Here is a 19,611-nt window from a genome sequence, read left to right as displayed (position 1 = left end):
CCAAAGTCGCTATAAACCGGGCTAACCGTAGCGAAAGAGTGAACTTTGTTAGTGTTAGAAATAAGACTCTACGTAAGTGAAGAAAGGAGTTAATCGGTTGAAGTCCTTAACCCTGATCTAATTAAGTGTTGAAAACATACTTTACATATGTGACAGTCATTATTTACTTCAATGTTCTACTCTGGTTAGCTTGTCAAAGAAGGCTGGGTTACATTAGGACATAAATAATGGCAATTTTTTTAGTCATTAACTATTCATACCCTTCCTTTTGATAGAATCAGACTTCTTTGTTATAGTTTGTGAAATTGTCATAATAAGCCATTGGAAGAATTAAATAATTATGTTAAACTATGATAGCACTGACTCAAATGTATTTATTCTTTGTTTTTTAATGTTTTGAATGTAGCTACCTCATACTTTTTAATTTATCAGTCATATTTTATTCCCATTTTTCTACTTTTTTCCGTTTAGTTCTATACTCGTGTTAATATAATTATTTCTAATTATGTATTCTTGTTGTCAATTTATTTTCTGTCTGTTGGTTACTTGGACTTATGCACATTTCTACCGGATTGTTCGTTAAATTTCTGTGTTCGGTATTAAAACTCATGCAACTAAATACGCTTGTAACCAAAAACATACAATTATGGTTTGAAATTTCTAATAAATATTCATTTGTATTACGAAATTGGATTGTCTCCTAGTGTAAACTAGTAGGTGGTTAAAAAACATATCATACTTTGATTCATAATAGTTAGGAATTTTAAACTGTAGACATTAAGGAAAATCTTAACACTTACTTCACTCTACTATACGTATCTTACAAATCACGATGCAATGTGTTCCGTGGTCTGGCTATAAGTATGCAGGTGGATAATTTTTTCTCATATTTTGAAGGTATCTGCTTTTTTTTATTAAAAAAAAGAATAAATAAATTTTATATTGAAAGATCTCATTGTGCTCTTTTACTTTCTAGCTAAATTCTGAAATTTTAGCTGTTCTCACAGAAGTAACTGAATCGATTCATGAGAATGGAAGTCATGTTGAATTTGACTATCTTTTAAAAAATGTCGATCTTCAGGAAGTACGCTATTAAAATTTCAAATTATTTTTAATATTCCATTTAATTACTTACAACTTTTGAAGCGACAATATATTGTGCATTGCTACTTACTAAGGTCAATACTCAGCTAGCGATTATACGTAAAAAAGAAATTTGTTAGAATGTATCCCTTCACGCCTAGTTAATTCATCTTATAAATTACTGTTTTGCCTGATGAATTTAGTTTTGTTAATTAATTTCCATATTATTTAGTATTGTTCATTTATTCTAGAAACGTTTAGTGATATTGTGTATCAGTATATAAGATTACATGTACAAATAAGACAATTAATAATCAGTGTAATAGTTAGCTTGAATATTTAAAGTTATCGTCATTTCATTATCTCACTTCAAATGACTGAAGTAAATATAAGTAAAATTACCATATAGTTTGATTTAATAAGGAAGATTGTCTTACAGTAAACAACACAAATTAATAACAAGTGTGAAGATATCCTTTATTATCATGTGTCTCACTGAGTCGCAGGGATATCAAAATATGACAACTGACCCGTGACTAAGGTGACTCATTATTTCCGCACATTTTTAACTAATTTTAGTTACATTCGAAATATGGTCGAACAGCATAAATATGAACCGGAATTAGGGAAACTTTCATCTCACCTACATACTTAAATGTTGATTTCTTTTAATTAAGCCAATTTCTATTAGTGGTATAAAAGTATGTGTTTAACTTTCGTATACTTTTATATCGTTAAAATGTTTACCTCGGCAAAGAGTTCATTTATCGGAATAAAAGTTCTACTGGAAAACTACATAGATCACAGATTTTAAAAATCGCTGTTCTTAGAATTTAAACTTTTCAGGAAATTATATTCTTTTTTAAAATAGCATAATAATTAACCGATCGTCAGATGAATAATAAATCGAAAAATACCGTGTGTTTATGTTTAAGAAAAATAATGCTGCTCAAATGTGTGAATAGCTAATCGTTTTCAAACATTTTTAATGATAACAATATTTAGAAATAAAATATTATAATTTCCAGCTGTAGTTGAGTGCTCTACTGTTATATTCTCCATATACTTGTACTGCACACAATATATCATAGGTTTTCCCCTGGATTACAAATCAAACCCTTTGTTCTGCAACTTATGAAACTGTCTGATTTGCTTATTAATGATAGTCGTCCACCCTTATTGTTACTCAAGCGAAGTGTCCGTATATATTTACTAGAAAGACTCCCTTACAAATAAGAGGTTCATAGTTTTCTGTTTCAAACTTTCCTAACCATACAAAACGTTTACTGTCCTTATTGCTTGCCATTGTTCGTGACCTCCGTTTATTCAGTCTTAAATTCTATTAATTTTTGTTTAATGGTAACTAAGGTTCATCCTGCAAGTAGTCGACCGTGGCAGCCGTGGTTCCCATTGTCTGTTCAAACAATTTTCAGTTTATTGGATTATTTAAGGCATTGGTTAAGGATTCAGCAGGAATATCAAGCAACAAAGTCGACTGTAAAACCTGCCAGCGCTGTTCAGAATGTCCTTAAGGATGTGAATATTCTTCAACATGCTGTAGCACCGTTGGAGGGTGAGTAAAATGTTGTGCCTAATTTTAAATGTTGCACAGTTTGGATATGTTACTATTTTGTTGTGTGTCACTTTTCACATTTTAGGTGTCGAACGTGTTTCTTCATTTCTTTCAAACATTCCTAATTTATTACAAGCCAAAGCCAGTCTACGATGTGGCAGCTTTGCTAGGGCATTATTACATTGGGAGTTAGCATACGGTGAGGACACAGAAGCCCAACAATCAGCGTTTGTCACTGGCACTGCTATTTGTCGATCTAATACTGATCATACTCTTGGGTTTACGAAAACAGTTTCAGACCAAGTTGGAACGAATTCTATTTTATCATCTGATATACAATCTACTCTGCAATTCTCTAATGGACTTCGTAAAACAGTTTTCACAATACTCATTGGCTTACTGGATACTTATGCATCTCTACACGATTCAGATGGTAAGAGATTATTTTAACTCTATTTTTGATGATATTATGCCAGTATTACGTTTTAATAGACTAACCTACCAGTCATTTTATGTTTAATATTGTTAGCTCGCATGTAATTAGTCCATGTGACACTAAGCATAGCTGTGTTTTCAAAACATGTCTGTTATTGAGGTCCCAGAAATCATTCTACTCTTAATATTAAGTAAGTCTTAGTTCTCAGAAGCATTCAATTTATCTTAGTTTTTCTATGAGTTAATCGATGCTTATATACTTCTGGCTCGTTTCTTAGTATCCTTATGTACTAAGCACTATTTGCATGCTAATTATAACGAGTTTCCTCATTTTTAGTGAAGAGATCCGATATGATTCACCTATAACTTTGTATTAATTCTTTTCCTCTTTGTTGATTCGTCAGTCCGTGTATCCGTGACATCGTTCTCTGGCTTCTCTTATAGCACTAATGTTCAAGTGACTTTATAATCAGTGCGTAATTGCTTATTCCGATTTGCTTTAACTGATACTGTTATCTTATTCTAATCACACATTTTTCGTGCCATCCACTATTTTATTTCTCTAGTCGTTCGACTATTTAATTGTTCGTCCCAAAAAGTTATCCGTATATTCGTTTTGTTGTGAATCTAGGACTACTTTTTATTTTGTGTGTTTGTCTTGGTTCAGTTGTATTTGTGAACATTAGGCAACTACTAATCGTTTTCACTTAACTGTAAAAATATATATTCAAGACAGAATTGATGCCAATCTTAAATAATAATTCAGTTGTCTTTTGTATTAATTGTACTAATTGTGTTTCCTATTACTTCTGGGACTTAATTAACTTTATTTGTTGACTTTTTTTTATATTTCTTTGCTAAATGATGCAACATCCATTCGATGACTTTAATTACTTTGAAATAACATCCTTCTATTTATAGACTGTCATATTTTAATATTTGAAATCTTTTGATAATCCCTGATGACTCCATTAAACTGTACAACATCACTCCATATGGATAGACTTTTATATTCGATTATCTTTGATAATTTTATAACACTTCTGTTTTACTATGAATTACTCAATGTAAAGAAAACTTATCAATACGATTGTACAGCTTAAGAAAACGATATCGTCGAAAAGAAAAATTCCTTTGCTGAAACTTTTCTATTCTTTTTAAGGAATCAGTAGGTTTCTTTTGTTGTTCAAATTCTACTTGTTTATCATTTTAACTGGTTAGTTTCGAACATCAACGTTTCACATATATATAGCTCAGTTTGGTGTTGTAGTTAATTAATAGCTAAATGTATTTGTCTAGCTATCAGTTTTTTTTTATTCAACTATGCGTCTGTAACCTTCTATTCATGCTTTATTAAATTTCAGGTTTAGCAGGTGTCTTATCAGCTACTCAGTTAGCGTTTACTGCTTTTAGCCATGAATTTAATAAGGGGAAGCAACATGAATCAAAATCATGTAATAATAATATGGAATTGTCAAGCGATACAACACAACGCTTTTCATTACTTCGCGCTCTAGAACTAGAAAACGAAGGACAGCTAGATATGGCTGCTGCTGCCTACGAACATAGCTTGGCTACTTCTGAATCTAATTACCGTTCTTCACAATGTCAACAGCCTTCTAAAGAAATTCGGGATAACCAGCATTTACTGATGTACAGTGGTCTGTTTCGTTGTGAACTTCCTGACCCAGCTCGATTACATGGTCTAGTTGAACGAGCAGGTGCTCTTGTGAGAAAATCAAAATCCCATTCGAATACTTTCGGGAATTCAACTGTTTGGGTAGATTGTCTGAACGCTCATCGAGCGGAAGCAGCTTGGCGTTTAGGCGACTGGGAAACTCTACAGGAAACTACTAACATGGTATGTTTTCTGCACAACTTTATATTTTCATTGATCACCTGACCAAATAAGGTTAACTTTGCATGTAAATCTTGAGCATCAAAATCACACTAAATTTTATTTACATTAAGAAATATGTTTCATGCAAAATATTTATTATTTTAATTCTTCATATAGATACTTTTTAGAACGTTTTTAAAAAAGACCATACATATATTCATTGAGTGTGAATAGTTTCTGTGATAATAATTCTCTTGATTGTAGTCAAACAAATTGTTTAAAGAATTATGTATATGATGTGTACCACCTAGTAAAATTCGGTACTTCAACTTTTATTATTTCGTAAATGATTCCTACTGAACTTCTTTAGTCTTTTAACCTATTTTTCTCTGATTCTTTTCTAGACATCCCAAATATAATCTTGAATTAAATATTTAATATAACTTTCCATGAACGTCTATTGCACTCGTTAAATCAATCTTTCTCACATTCGCATGAAGTGTTCCTTGACTATACTGTATCTTAATAATGAATAACTATTTGATCCTATGAAGTTGATTGCCATAGATTGTTATTTCTGATGATATTTCTCGCTTCCTAGGTAGTTGTTTTTTGTGCAGATGCATATAATGAAACCCTTTAATCCATAATTCTAGTCATAAATATCTTTAGTTCACTAAGGTTTTAGCTTTATTTCTGTTTCGTCAGGACTCAGTTTATCTTAACAGTGATAAATATTTGTTTTATACATATCATTTTGTCCAAATTATTACATTCTTTATATTTCCATAGAACCTCTTTGAATGTTCTTGGTCGATTGGACTAGGTCGGCTATTTTTAGCAATGAAAGATAAGGTTAGTTTTAATATTCTGTTTATGCGACTTCAACAGTATTTGATATTATTTTCCATTATAAACTGAATAAATTAATTGTGCCAACACGAGGTTTATTGCTAATAATCACGTTTTATTTTTCATTTTGATATCTCTTGGGTAGTTTAAATTATTTGATTTTGCTTACAGCAACTCTTACGATTAATTTTGATTGCGGTTAATTTTGTCGAGCCGTTTTATTAACGTATTTAAAAGGTAGTGTTTTTCGAACAGCAACAGTTCGTATATTTCTTTGTATTATTATAGTCACCATCTTGTTTGTTTAAATTTGTATGCTTGAGCACATTTGACAGCCTACGCACATATTCCTCACTGTACCTTAAATGTTAGTCGCTTAAATATCGCTTGATTAATCATTTTCCTTCCCATATATATGCTGGAATCTTATTGATTGCCTTGCCCTTGCTTTCGCTTGGCCTAATTCGGTTTGACTGTGAATCCACCTCTGTATTCGCTTGCACACACCAGCCACTCTGATCCCATTCGCTCTCTGTACGCGTAACTTTGTTACATGTGCTGTCTAATAAATAGCTGTAGTCACCGCTTCTTATTGCCTTCTGAGTTCTTACACCGTTTGGATTTATATGATAACGGTTATCAAGGTGATCGGTAAACGAAACCTAAAGAATTATCTCTAAGCCATGGCGCTACATGATATTATCTCATTGATTATGATCAAAACACTTGAGAAATATTGTCATTGAATAATTTTAACTAACTTACTTGAATACTTCTATGAGAGATATAACTAAGGTCTAAAATCTGGTCTTTCACCTTTCATTCACACATTTCGACCTAACTAATGGTATATCAAATAACATCAGTTTTAACAAACTATTCATTTGATCATGGAGTATTTATTTAGATGCTTGAATTTGCTCTAATAACTGTTATATAATTCCAACATATTAATATTTCAGCTGTCTGATTAATGATTATTGTTTCGTATCTCTTCGAACGACTGTCTTCGTTAAGAAGCAGCTTCCATCTAGTAATTTACTTTGTTTATTTCTCACTGTTTTTTTAAACATGTTAAGATAAAATGTTTAAAGTGATCGCATTAACTTTTACTGATCATTTTCATCATTTTAGTGTTTTACATCTCTCCTACTCCAAAGCCTCATTTCTAATGGGACTTAGTTTTTATGTGTTGTAACTTCAGAGACTTATGTTTCCAGAAAAAGTACGATCATTTAGAATCGTTACAAATGAAATTGAATGGTTGTTTGAGTGTGCCATTTCCGTTATTACATGGGCTTGCAATGGTTGTTTAGATGATTTTGTATGAATGTGACGTTCACTTTAGCGACAGCAAAGTACTGAATCATTCCCTTAATTAATTATCTTTTAAATGATTGAATTATTTGCGGAAATGTCTTCGTCACTGAATTACTTACTTGGTTTTGTTTATTCATAGTTTGTATATGTACTGAACTAGATCATTTGTTTGATTTCTACTTTCTCAAAGCGAACATCTGATTGGTCAAAAATCTTAGCCCGTTTAAGAATAGATCAAGTGACTGAACTCGGCGCTGCTGCACTTGAAGGTCCTGGTGGTTATATACGTGCTTATGATACAATAGTCCGTTTAAGCTCTTTATCTGACATCGAATTGATAAGTTCTTTAGGTGATGTTATCATGAATGAAATTCGAAATCCAACAAATTCTCGATCATCGGAAAATAAACTTTCAGTGAGTTATTATTTTGTATTTATATGTATTGGATTTTTTTCTAGTAATTATTTTAATATCAAGTTTATCAACATCTGTTTTTCTCGATTCTTTTTTCTTTTACCGGTCTTTTTAATGTAAATGTTTAGTACTTTTTTCAATCTGGTTCATGTCACATCAGCAGTAAGATTGATCAGTCACATATTTCATGGATAAAATGATGTTGACTATTAACCTATAGAAAATTCATTTCATTGTATCATAAATGCTTCTTATTATGGTTGATGATGAATTAATTATAAGTTGCGTTTTGAATAATATCCTATGAAATCTATTTTCGGGTCAAAAGTCCTATTGAATAACTCTTTTTGTCTTTGTTATGACAAAAAGTTTGAGAAGCACATATTTTATTGCATGACATTTCATCTACAACAGTTTTTATAGTGGACCGTTTATGTTATACTAGAAACGAATTGTTCTCAAATATAGAGATGCTATATGTCCAGCTGAAAAAATATATATTTGAATAATAAATTGTACTTTAAGCTAATATATTTTTGAAACGTGTATTATTTCATTTAACTTCCAGTTGGCATGGTAAACATTATACAGGCATTTAAAATATCTTGTTTTTAGTGAATGAATTGATGTGTAGTAAGCTATTAGTGATAAGCTAACTAATGTAATAATTAGAACCATATTGATATTTCGTAAGGAATATTACCTAAATCCTTTACTACAAATTTATGTATGCTGTCTGTTAAATCTTTTTAGAATATCGTTGAGACATCTTTAAAATTATTAGAAACTCGAATACGTGTTAGTCGACCAACTTTTCATACTTTAGAACCGGTTTTAGCTATTCAACATGCAGCTTTACAACTTGTCACTTCAGCTCTAAGCTCATTGAACAGCGATGCATATCAAATATCTAATCGAGAAGTATTGAATTCTACAATATTGAGACTACGTACTGCTTTAGGTTATAATTGGTTAGAACGTGCTAAACTAGCTAGAAAGTAAGTTGTAACTAATGATTTTAATTTCCAAAATTTATGTATCTATTATCATATTATTTTATTGAATTTAAATAGTTGAATATTAACCAACAATTTGGCAGAGTATATCCCTTTTCGTTATCAAGTTGTTTTGTGATCAAACCAACAAATGCATAAACTTTGAATGGGACAGTTTTTTTAGTTTTGCAAATTATAAAGTTCAAATAGACAGAAAGGTGTATTTATCGTTTAATTGTGTTTTCCAATAATTTTCCGTTGATAATCATCTTGTAAAAATTAAAATTTTACGTTCCGCCTAGTACGAAGTAGATGATTTCTTATGGAAACCACCTAATTACTTTTACCAGTACCTAGCTGAACATAAGACAACTGATATTATTGAACAATTTTCTTTTCTTCTAACAACATATTCAGCCTATTCGGTAATATATCAACTTGTCTTTTCAAACTCTCAGTTATTTATGGTAATTTATCAGGGTATCCACAGCAGCTTAATAAAAATATGTAGTATAAAAACTGATTGATTTTATTCGGTTGATCAGCAAAGTAGAATTAAAAATAATTGTTAAGTCTAAAATTTATACTGTTAGAAATTTCCAAGACATTAGTCTGCGTTCAATTTTGAATGATGAGAAAGGAGATTACGTAGTTCCGTAGTTACGTATTTTAACATATATGCCGTCAAAGGGATTTTTTATACAGAACTAATCTGCATGATTACAGTTTTCTGTATTTAATGAAATATAAGACACCATAAGTGTTCATATGAACTTGATTACAAAAGTGAAACTTAAATAAAACCCTCAGTAGTGGATTTTCGTTAGTGTAAGATAAATACTATTTATTTCTTCCAACAACTTTATCACACTACTTAATTTGAATACAGACACTGAGAAAAAAGATCCAGATTTCATATTTTTAAGAGGGCATAAAGTTGTTAGCGTATTCATCCTTTTCGAATACTTGATCACTTGTGCTTATTTCTACGATGAAACATAAGCCGTCCAATACTCTGTCATTTTCATTAGACTTGTAGTTGTGACGTCTACTTTTATATATCAATTCCAAGATACCTAAAATTTAATTCATTTTTTATTGAGTATTTGAATGGACGTTCTCATGGAAAACATACTTTACACTTTGATTTGCATATAAGATCTGGACAATTTATGGCAGCTTATACTTGTGTTCTTCGTGCTGAAGATTTTGGAATTCCAGATGCTCTACTTGAAAGGGCTAAACTATTATGGCAGACTGATAAAAGAGAAGCTGCTCAAGCATGTTTGGATAAGGGTATACCAGACGTTTTTGGTTGTAGTATTTTCAATGTTCGTAACAAACAATCCAATGAAAATATTGAAGTTTCTACAGAATATAGAACCATTTCTGCACAACAGGTAAATATATACATAAATTGAATAAATTGCTTTTACAAAATCTTTTTGACAAGAACTAACTGTAGCAAAAATAAAAGAAATAAAGTTTGGTTGCTAATCAAAAGGAATTCATAATACAATAGACTACGTAAACGCTCTTAGTAAAATATACTAATGCACGTTGATAGATACAATTGTAAACTTCTGAACTGGTCGTTTGTCTTGAAGTTACTCTTCTAACATATTCATGTACATTAAGGCACAAATTGTTTCAGCAACACACGATTTTTTGGAAGCATATATGTACATCTCGAAAAGTTAAAGAGATTAAACTTGTCAATGTGCGCTTTGAGATAGGAGTCATGTCAAGTTACACACCAACTCCGTATGTACTTTCTTGAACGATTCTAACAAGGGCTTCTAAGGGAATCATTTAATCTAGTTGATTAGTTACAACTGTTACCGTTACATTATTGTTCATAAATACTTAGGGTAAATATCTTGATTTTAGTTTTAGACGAATCATTTCGTATATGTTTAGGCTTATTTGTCAAGATTCATTGTACATTATACTTTTACTAAACGTCTTTCTAAAGTGTCAATTTAAATTTCAGTAGTGTATGACACGTTTGCTTATTGAATACCTCACTGTCCAATAGGTTGACTAACTATTCGGTGTAAAAGTAGGAGTTGACGTTTACTTTGTTAATAATATGCTTTTTGCTAACAGTTAGTTACAGCATACTTCAAAATTCACTACACTTTGAAATCAGATAAAGATACGTAAATATTTATGTCTTCGTTTACTGACTTTTAAAGTTCTAAAATACTGAGGACTGGCGATAATAGTTCACTATCATGTATAGTATGTTTCAAAATGTATTTGTTTTTCTTTTAAGTATGCTTTTAAGTAACCCAGAAACTCAAACTAATTTATTTTTTCACGTGGTTTTCTTTTTTGATGTACATAAATGACTATCCATTCTCTGTTCATTTCATTCGAACTAATCAGGCTTTACTTCTACGCACGCGTTATTGTGAAGAAACGAACAGATATGATTTTGAAACTACCGGAAAACTCTATGAACAAGTTTGTGGTTTTAATTCCGGTTATGAAGAGGCTCATTTTCGTCTTGCACGTTATGTGGACCGGGCTCGAACTGAGGCAGTTGGCTGTAAACAACAAAAGTATTTAAGATTTCATATTTGGGAATGTAGTGGTTATTTTTTCACTAACGTTGTTTGATTATTAGCTTTTAATGTTTTTAATGTTGAATTCCAGCACTTCGGTAATATACACGATCCATCATGAAACACCTTTTATCATATTCTAAATAAAACTACGTATGAATCTAATGATTTTGTAATTGAAATAATTATAAGTTATCTATATTGACCTCCTAACTATTGTTTCTCAGATGTAATTCATCGTTCTTATCTTCATTTCTAACCAGTTTTCGTTAATATTATCAACAATTTTAATTATCAATGGTAAGTCGATTTGGTCGAGGTGCGATAGACTAGCCCTTAAATCTCATATAGTTGTGTAGTTCGTGATAAAACGAATACTACTTACCCCAAAACAACTATCTGATAATCGTTATCTGTCAGTTGATAATTTTTCCTATCATTTGAACATACTTTCCGGTTATTCTCTAGTTGCTTTAAAGTTATGTTCTTTCTGTCTGAATTTCAATAATTTTGTGATTTATTGATTATCAAATCAGATATCTGAACACTAGAATTAAACCAAAATTAGTTTTTTTTTTTGAAATTACGAACTGATCTTAGGTAGACTACCAGCGGGAATCAGAAAGCAATGTACAGCTGTTTTTTCGTAGTATAGAGGTTGTGATTGCATACTGCTGAGGAGTCCTATGCTTGAACAAAACAGTTGTCTAGTACTTCCTGGTTTACAGTAGTGATCTACCCAAGATCAGTTCGTAGTTCAAAGAAAATTATGAGAAATAGATTTGTTAAATTACTTATCAAGTTACATTGTAGAAAAGGACGAGGTGCATCAGTAGTTAACGTATGAATACACGAGTAGTAAAGAAGAAATATGAAAAAATAATAGTAGTTAAGCATTCAGTCTTATCCATCAGATTCTTTTACAACGGATGTGAACGTCGTAGACTGGGAATTCTGACCTACTGATCTAGTCTGTTAAAACAAAAGACATTCGTAATGCTTTCAATCTTTACTTGGTTATTGTTAACTTAGTAAACAACATATTTATTAATAACTTTCAAATTCTTCTGTATTCATCTGTACTGTGATAGAAACTCTCTTGTTCAAAAGTTCTTATATATATTTATATATCTACTTATATATAAGCTCTTAGTTTCTGTTTAAAATCAACCATAAGTTTCGCCGCAATAATACACAATTATGATGACTTATTCAAGCAATTTTTTGGTGACAGTGAAATTTATCCTTATCTGTGTTATGAATATTAAGTTGGAGTTTTGGTAAAAATTCTCCTATTCACTTAAGACGCAAAGTATTCATTTGAAAATAATTTTCATTCACTTAGTATTATTTTTATACTGTGTTTTGACTTTTATTTTTGCAGTGCACTAATCAAAGTAGCTTTGAAACACTACGGTTTAGCTTTAAGTTATGGCAGTCAATTTATTTATCAGTCAATGCCAAGATTATTAACATTATGGTTGGATTATGGTCAAGATTCTGTTCGTAATTTTCATGAATTAAATAAGTCTCAAAAATATACTGAAGAAAATAATCTACATTCAGAACAAAAAGTCTTCAATGAAGTTCAAGAGGTAAGTTTACCAAGTAATAAATATTGAACAGTTGACGAATCCTTTTCTTGTTTTAAAACTTAGAGTTTGTAATTAATGTTTAAAAATAGTTTACTCATGATAGAGAGTTTTATTCTACCTATCATCCTTGCATATGAATATCAACCTGGGTTATGTTGTATCATTCAAGTGTCCTACCAATTCACTAAAAACAGCAATACAGTGCAATCTAGCTTTCGACTGTTCTTCAACTTATATCAGTTATATGTAAATTTTATGTTCAACATCTTTTGACTGGGTAGTTTCTGTTAACAAGTTTGATTACTATCTCAAGGTAGAAGCTGCAGTCAATGTTCGTGATATGTAGCTGAGAAACAACCTTTTAAACACAAAGTATTAATTTTCAAGTTCTAGCTAAGCACTCGAGAACTAGGCTCCAATGTTACCTTAAGCCCAAAAGATAAACATATTGCTTATCGACAAGTTTTACTGTTATTTACATTTAAAGTTTCCAATATCGATCGTTGTACAGGTACTCATACTGTAGTTGTTTTCCTTTCATTTTAGCTTATGCGTATTAATTGTCAGCGAATTCCTGTTTATCAGTTTTACACTGCTCTTAGTCAACTGTTATCGCGTGTGTGCCATGAAATTCCAGCTGTAGTTACTACGTTAATCGAACTAGTAGTCCGCATTTTTGAAGCTTATCCGTTACAGACCATGTGGTTTTTGATTCCACTGAATGACGTAAGCATTTCGATTATCGAGTCGTATTTTTGCTTTTTTTTATGTTATGTTGTTGTTATCACCGAGATAAAATATTCTAAAAGATGCACCTTTTCTTGGTGCTTCAGAACTGGTTTAAACTAACTATAGAAACTTAAGTAGTTGGGCGCCTTGAACACTTCACTTATCTTAGTAGTTTCATGAATTCTGGGGTTGGTGTTGAAAGAAATTTTGGCACAGATTCAGAAAGCTCCTTTGCCTTTTGCCAACTTGCGCTGCAAGTGGGCGTACAAAACGTGTACGCCTACCGAAAGGATGAGTATACTGCACAGTTGGTTGTCCTGTTCTTCTTAATAACTGTGAAACGAGGCTTTGAAAAATAGAAGATATTCGCCACTTCCGGTAAAATATACAGGTGGGTTTACAAATTGATATATTAATTTCAGCTTTAATGACGAAGATCATAGTCAAAGAAAATCAGTAATAAAAACAAAATAACAAATTCCAAAATCATTTTGGGATAGGTTATTTTCTTAGATCTCTAGCCACTGATTCACAATTCATCGTTATCCTTAGAATAAATGTGTAGCTATTGGCTTATCATTTCTCACACTAGCCACTCTTCAGTAACTTTCTGCCTTGTTGAAGTCAGTAATAAGCTACACTTTAGTCTGAATTTTTGACAAACGGGTAATTCTAACACAATGGCACTTTTTTGTATATAAATATCTCGTCAGGTACCACGTAAAACGGCTTGTAGCAATTAAGTGGTTTTCTTTGAACCATAAGTCACATTTATTTCAGTATCCATTGTAACTTAATGCATAAATGTTGGTTCGTGTTCTCGATAAGGTCAAGTTTATAACATGTGAAACTACCTAAGTCGTAGAATTAGTGTACAAATTTGTGATCTGCGGTAAGACGTCTAGTGCTAAAACTTATGGCCCTCATCGGCATAGTGTAGCAATCATTCCTCTTGGATTACCAAAAGACGCCTTTTTAGTTTATTTGTTTGACTGATAGAACTGTTCTGTCCCCACATTCCAAATCAATAATAACCAACAATGTTTGTAAACTAATCTTTAGAAAATGTAATCCCAAAAAATCAGCTTACGTCAAATAAGTTGTAACAGAGTTTGATGAAAATGAAAAACCTTTTTTTATCAATAAGATTAATTTATTTTCATTAAGTTGTATGACGGCTAACGTCGTCTCAAAAAGCCCATTGATTGAGATCGTAAAAGGATTCAGTGAATACGAAAATAGCTAATAACTTTACTAGTTAATCGTTTCGTTATTTTATTTCCCTATATTGTATGACTTTCCTTTTTACTACTTAACTAAATAGCTGTGTTTCCATTTTCTTAGTTTATTTCATCAATTTGTTTATTCCTGTTTCGTTTTACAGTCTACTGTCCGCCAACGAAGAGATCGCTGTCAGCAAATTTTCAACATGATTAAGTACGTCATCATAAATAGCATGAAATTGTATCGATTATTTTCTAGTCAATATTTATTGAATCCTTCCTACTTGATTTTCTCTAGAATCACCATAATTTTGTTCGTTATTGAAATGTATGCTAGCTGCTATTCTTATGCTCCTTATACTCAAAAAATGTTACCTATTACTGTTTCATTAGGTGTAGAATATCAGTGTTTTTGAGTTTGACGTATAATACCAGCGATGATTTATTTCTTCGATAACCTATGCATCCAATAATCCTTGCTTGAAGTCTGATACATACTGTCATATTGCTCTGCTACATCAGTCATAAGCCTGTGAGATTGATACATTTCAACACAGAATTCCATTCTTGGGTTTTTTACTAAGAAATTGATCATTTTCCTTCCAACTGTCTACTTCTATGCTTTGGGCACAAGGTGATATTTATACTTTTGCTTTTGGATTGTAACGTAATGATGCTCACTGTTTTTTAATTAAAAGTAAGCTTTTTCAGTCAGTCATGCTCAACATAGAACCTGGCCCATATTCCCATCGGTTCAATTTGCCACGCCAGCTCTGCACAGTGACATATCAACGTATTACAATTGTTATGACTTTAAGCCCGGCTAATTATCTCGTGACATATTCGCCAATCGGAATACGACTTATACAATCTTAACACTGTGCCAAACCAATGATGTTCGATCGGTATGAGCAGCCTAGCGTCCTTATTGGTCTTTTTTCCTGCTAGTTCTGCCAGTTGAGTCCAGAACACCAATACCAGCTTCCACTATACGAATCATTTATTTCAAACATACCTGGTTTATATACTAACCAAACAGACCACATCACACTATGAAATGGGAAATAACATTTGTACAAGATCAAGTCCAAAAGTGGCTGTGACTGTGAGAGACTGTAATTAATAAACTCGGTACAACAAAAGGATAGTAAATCGTATAATAATAATAATAATAATAATAATAATAATAATAATCTATAAGTTAAAATAAAGTTTATAATAAAAGGAATCTAGGTATACACAATCTATTTACTAAATAGTTGTACAATAAGAATATATATATTAGTTTTATTAATAGTTCTCAGAAGTTACCCGCAATTTAATCTTCACTAAGATATAACAAGAAGTAATAACAACATTTTTGGAAGTAGGAAAAATTCGGCATTGAAGATTTGATTCGGGAAGAAAGTATGGGTTCGCGTACTAAGTTTTTGTAAAAGATTAATTAGAAATTAACGATTCAAGAAAAGACAAAGGGTGAATACAAGTGCGCCGTTGCGAAGGATTCTAGGTCATGTCACCTAATTTATCTAATCATTGGTTACGATCATTACAAGGACCCTGGATAGTGTTCATACTTCTGCACAATGCAGTCCAACAGTCGATGACTTTACGGCTTTGATTTGCCCGCCCCAAGTTTTCTTCTAACCTACTCCTGCACCAGCAAAAATCGCTTATTAATGCAATGATTTGCTTATAAGTTGTTTAGTTTCTGTCTAAATGCATATACTTCTTTTCATTGCTTTTTTATGTTGAAACTTCACTAAATTATTTATTCATTGTTATTTGGTTGACTCATATTGCTTTGTTAACTTACTTTATTTTCAGAACAAAACAATCACACTTGTCGAAATTTATTGCTGTAAGTCTATACATTTCGTCATTGTGGTTCTGGTTAATTTTTCCATAACATTACATTTTTTAACTGTGGGTTTATGTTTTTCAATTAGGATTCTATCTCCTTATGCAATCATCTGAAAACAGTATGTGGATTATTCATGACGGCTGACCGACGCGAACTTCGTAATTTTAGTTTACGTCAAACTGTGCGTCCAATTACACGTCTTATTGAAAGCAGGTAGGCATTCATACTTGACATTAACTATTCACACTATTTTTATTTGCTATAAATTGCTCACTTTCATTGTTTTAAATAAAATTTCCCTCCTTTGAATGTTTCTTACATTTCTTTTTATACAAGTGAATTCTCACGTATCCTTATACCAATTCATCGTCAACTAGTTCCTAATCATTTACTACCCAACGCTACTTCTGAACAAATCGCTCATCATTGGCCATTTGCTGAACAACCAGATAGATTAGTTTGTCTTACACATATAGAAGATTCTGTAGAAATATTGGGATCACAGACTAGACCGAAGAAAATGACGTGGGTTGGATCAGATGGTAGAGAGTATATTATTGTTGCCAAACCTAATGTAAGTTCTTTTTCACTTTTGTATCCCAAAATTACCCAAAGATATATCCCACTAGTAATATATCAAACCATAATAAAACTATCATTTTCTAGTTTATGTGAAGTATGTAAACACAATTTTTTGTAGTAATATTATAAATATGTCTTATTAGGTGTCTGACTCTTCTGCTGAAAACGTTTATTTCTTATTTATTCCAACCGAATAAATAAGCAGTTGTTATGTACTCGTTTCACTCAGTTTTCTACTTGATACTTAACTCTCGTAAATCAGTTCTGTCAACCGTAAAACATGTATTAACAGCCCCGGAAAGATTATTTCTCACCATCGGGCTACTTTCTATACGTGTGGAATAGTTGATAAAAACCAATTTTTAGTTCTCTAAAGGATTTAATTTCTCTGTATCCATTTAATTGCATATCATTTAGACTAATATCTCAAGTAGCCATAAAGGAGTTCAGCTATAATTTATCTAGGGTGTAAAATTGTGGTTTTATGTTGCATTTAAAGATGCTACCATTAGACGATTCGGTTCAAGAATCTATAAATCTGTATTATAGGAATCAATCGTTTCATGGCTGATCCTACACGAATTCTGGTGTTAGACTATTTCGTCAAGGCTTTTCAGCGTATTCGATTTTAGATAAACAACTATTAAATTAAAATTAATTAGACTAATTGATAACTACATATATCTTTGAATATAAACACCATCAAGAAAATTGTTTATTATCAATAATTTTATTTCACACTTGAAATCACTAGATGATCTAAGCTAAACCACCGTTGAAAACCTGGAAGCACTGGACGGCCATTTCGTTCTAGTCTTTGGACTTCTCAACAGTGCTCATTATTTCAGTTTCAGTATTTAGTTAATATTTTAAAATTCTGTGATTTCATTTAGCTGTTTCCTAATAAATTAATTGCAACAGGATGATCTTCGTAAAGATTCTCGATTGATGGAATTAAATGGAATGATCAATAAATTTTTAGTTATCAATGAAAATACCCGACGACGTGCCTTGCAAATTCGTACTTATGTAAGTATAAATTACAATAAGAAATGTATAATTATTGGTTATTTGGTTGCCGTTATTTATGGTTCTTGATCATCCATTTGTCAACTGGAAGATGACCTATAGTCATATTATTTTGACGGAACATTTTGTACATAAATAATAACTAATTTTTTATTATATGTCCGCATGCATACCGAACCAGCTAGTTATTCTATATTTTACCCGTATAAGATTTAAGGATTGATCGTGTGTATCACTCCAGCCACTTCATTATTTTATAAAATCATTTTTTTCCTCCATAATACATTTTTCTAAACTTAAATATTTAATTTTCATTGATATTTATATTTACGTAACTGTACGAGGCGTTGGTAAACCTTTATTCACACTATAAACTATGACAAGGGGTTGTACATACGTGGAAATGTTATTGCAATTAGCTAAACTTTGTATTTACATTTTTGAGCGATTTATATGTCTTCTCCGTCAATTGATTCAGGAAACCGTTCGATTGTATTACTTCAACTGGGTTTTTTTTAATCTATGTGTAATTTTTTTTAGCAAATCACAAAATTTTCAAAAGTGGTGAATAAACTTCTTTATTTCATTTTAGACGAACAATTTGTTGCTTTTTTTTACAAGATTTGTTAACAAATAAGTCGTTTTTTAAAACATCTAGTTGTTAGGTACTATTTCGACAAAAGAGAGGATTGATTAACTCCGTTTCTTTATTATTCACTTCTGATCTACTAACTACATTACAAAGTAAATACACTTTCGTTTTTTTGCCGTAGTATTTAGAATGATTATAGCTTAAAACAACCTATTACTAATAGACTGTCTTGAATAATTTTGTCGTCTTTAAGAGTCTTATACTATATAATCCATAACTAAACTGTTATGAATATTTATGTTATCAGTTTGCGTGAAAATTCGATTCGAGGTTCATGGTATGCAATACATATTACTGCACTTGTATTTTCTATTTGTTGATATTGTATTGAACTTAAACTATGTCAAAGATCACCAATACTTTCGATTTTGAAACATAAATATAATTTTCATAATATTTTTTTGCTCATTAAAATTATATTACACTGTATGTTTAAGTGATGTTCGATTTATTTGAGTGATTCTGAAAATAAAAATATGCGTAATCTTAGTTGCTTGCTTTAATGAATCTTTTTTTCTTGGATCTGTACTTCCTTAATTTCAGGCGGTAATTCCTTTAAGTGAAAAAGGTGGATTAATTGAATGGGTTCGTAATACACAGCCATTTCGATCTATCATCACACGTCTGTATAATGAGATTGGTAAACCTATCAATTGGGCTAATATGAGCCGTGTAGCACCTTTGCTTGAAGATCCTTTATCGTAAGTTTCTATGCAGTCATAAGCTTGGTGTAGTGTTTTATAGTATGTATTTATATAAATAAATAACCGAACTAATCCACAAAATGCTATTCGCCACGAACCTGTGCAAATTAAATAATCACTGAAAAATCTGATGCATATAATAACTGTATC

General features: G+C 31.3%; 1 protein-coding gene across 1 annotated transcript in view; it reads left to right on the top strand.

Annotated features, from left to right (window-relative positions):
* MS3_00004189 (uncharacterized protein) overlaps positions 1 to 19,611 on the top strand; it is a 66,968-nt gene that overhangs the window by 33,906 nt on the left and 13,451 nt on the right. Inside the window, exons 30-46 of the mRNA XM_051212084.1 lie at positions 977 to 1,084; positions 2,452 to 2,656; positions 2,742 to 3,089; positions 4,456 to 4,952; positions 5,724 to 5,786; positions 7,294 to 7,518; positions 8,272 to 8,516; positions 9,673 to 9,913; positions 10,905 to 11,080; positions 12,468 to 12,678; positions 13,225 to 13,404; positions 14,792 to 14,844; positions 16,458 to 16,491; positions 16,580 to 16,707; positions 16,831 to 17,068; positions 17,998 to 18,105; positions 19,301 to 19,458. Of these exons, the coding sequence (XP_051072221.1) occupies positions 977 to 1,084; positions 2,452 to 2,656; positions 2,742 to 3,089; positions 4,456 to 4,952; positions 5,724 to 5,786; positions 7,294 to 7,518; positions 8,272 to 8,516; positions 9,673 to 9,913; positions 10,905 to 11,080; positions 12,468 to 12,678; positions 13,225 to 13,404; positions 14,792 to 14,844; positions 16,458 to 16,491; positions 16,580 to 16,707; positions 16,831 to 17,068; positions 17,998 to 18,105; positions 19,301 to 19,458 (3,218 nt within the window). The remainder of the gene's footprint in view (positions 1 to 976; positions 1,085 to 2,451; positions 2,657 to 2,741; positions 3,090 to 4,455; positions 4,953 to 5,723; positions 5,787 to 7,293; positions 7,519 to 8,271; positions 8,517 to 9,672; positions 9,914 to 10,904; positions 11,081 to 12,467; positions 12,679 to 13,224; positions 13,405 to 14,791; positions 14,845 to 16,457; positions 16,492 to 16,579; positions 16,708 to 16,830; positions 17,069 to 17,997; positions 18,106 to 19,300; positions 19,459 to 19,611) is intronic.

This window comes from Schistosoma haematobium, chromosome ZW, assembly GCF_000699445.3.
Source record: "Schistosoma haematobium chromosome ZW, whole genome shotgun sequence".
In the NCBI taxonomy this organism is placed as follows: Eukaryota; Metazoa; Platyhelminthes; class Trematoda; order Strigeidida; family Schistosomatidae; genus Schistosoma; species Schistosoma haematobium.
Note: the sequence above shows the minus strand (reverse complement) of the source record. Positions and strands in the feature narration are given on the sequence as shown.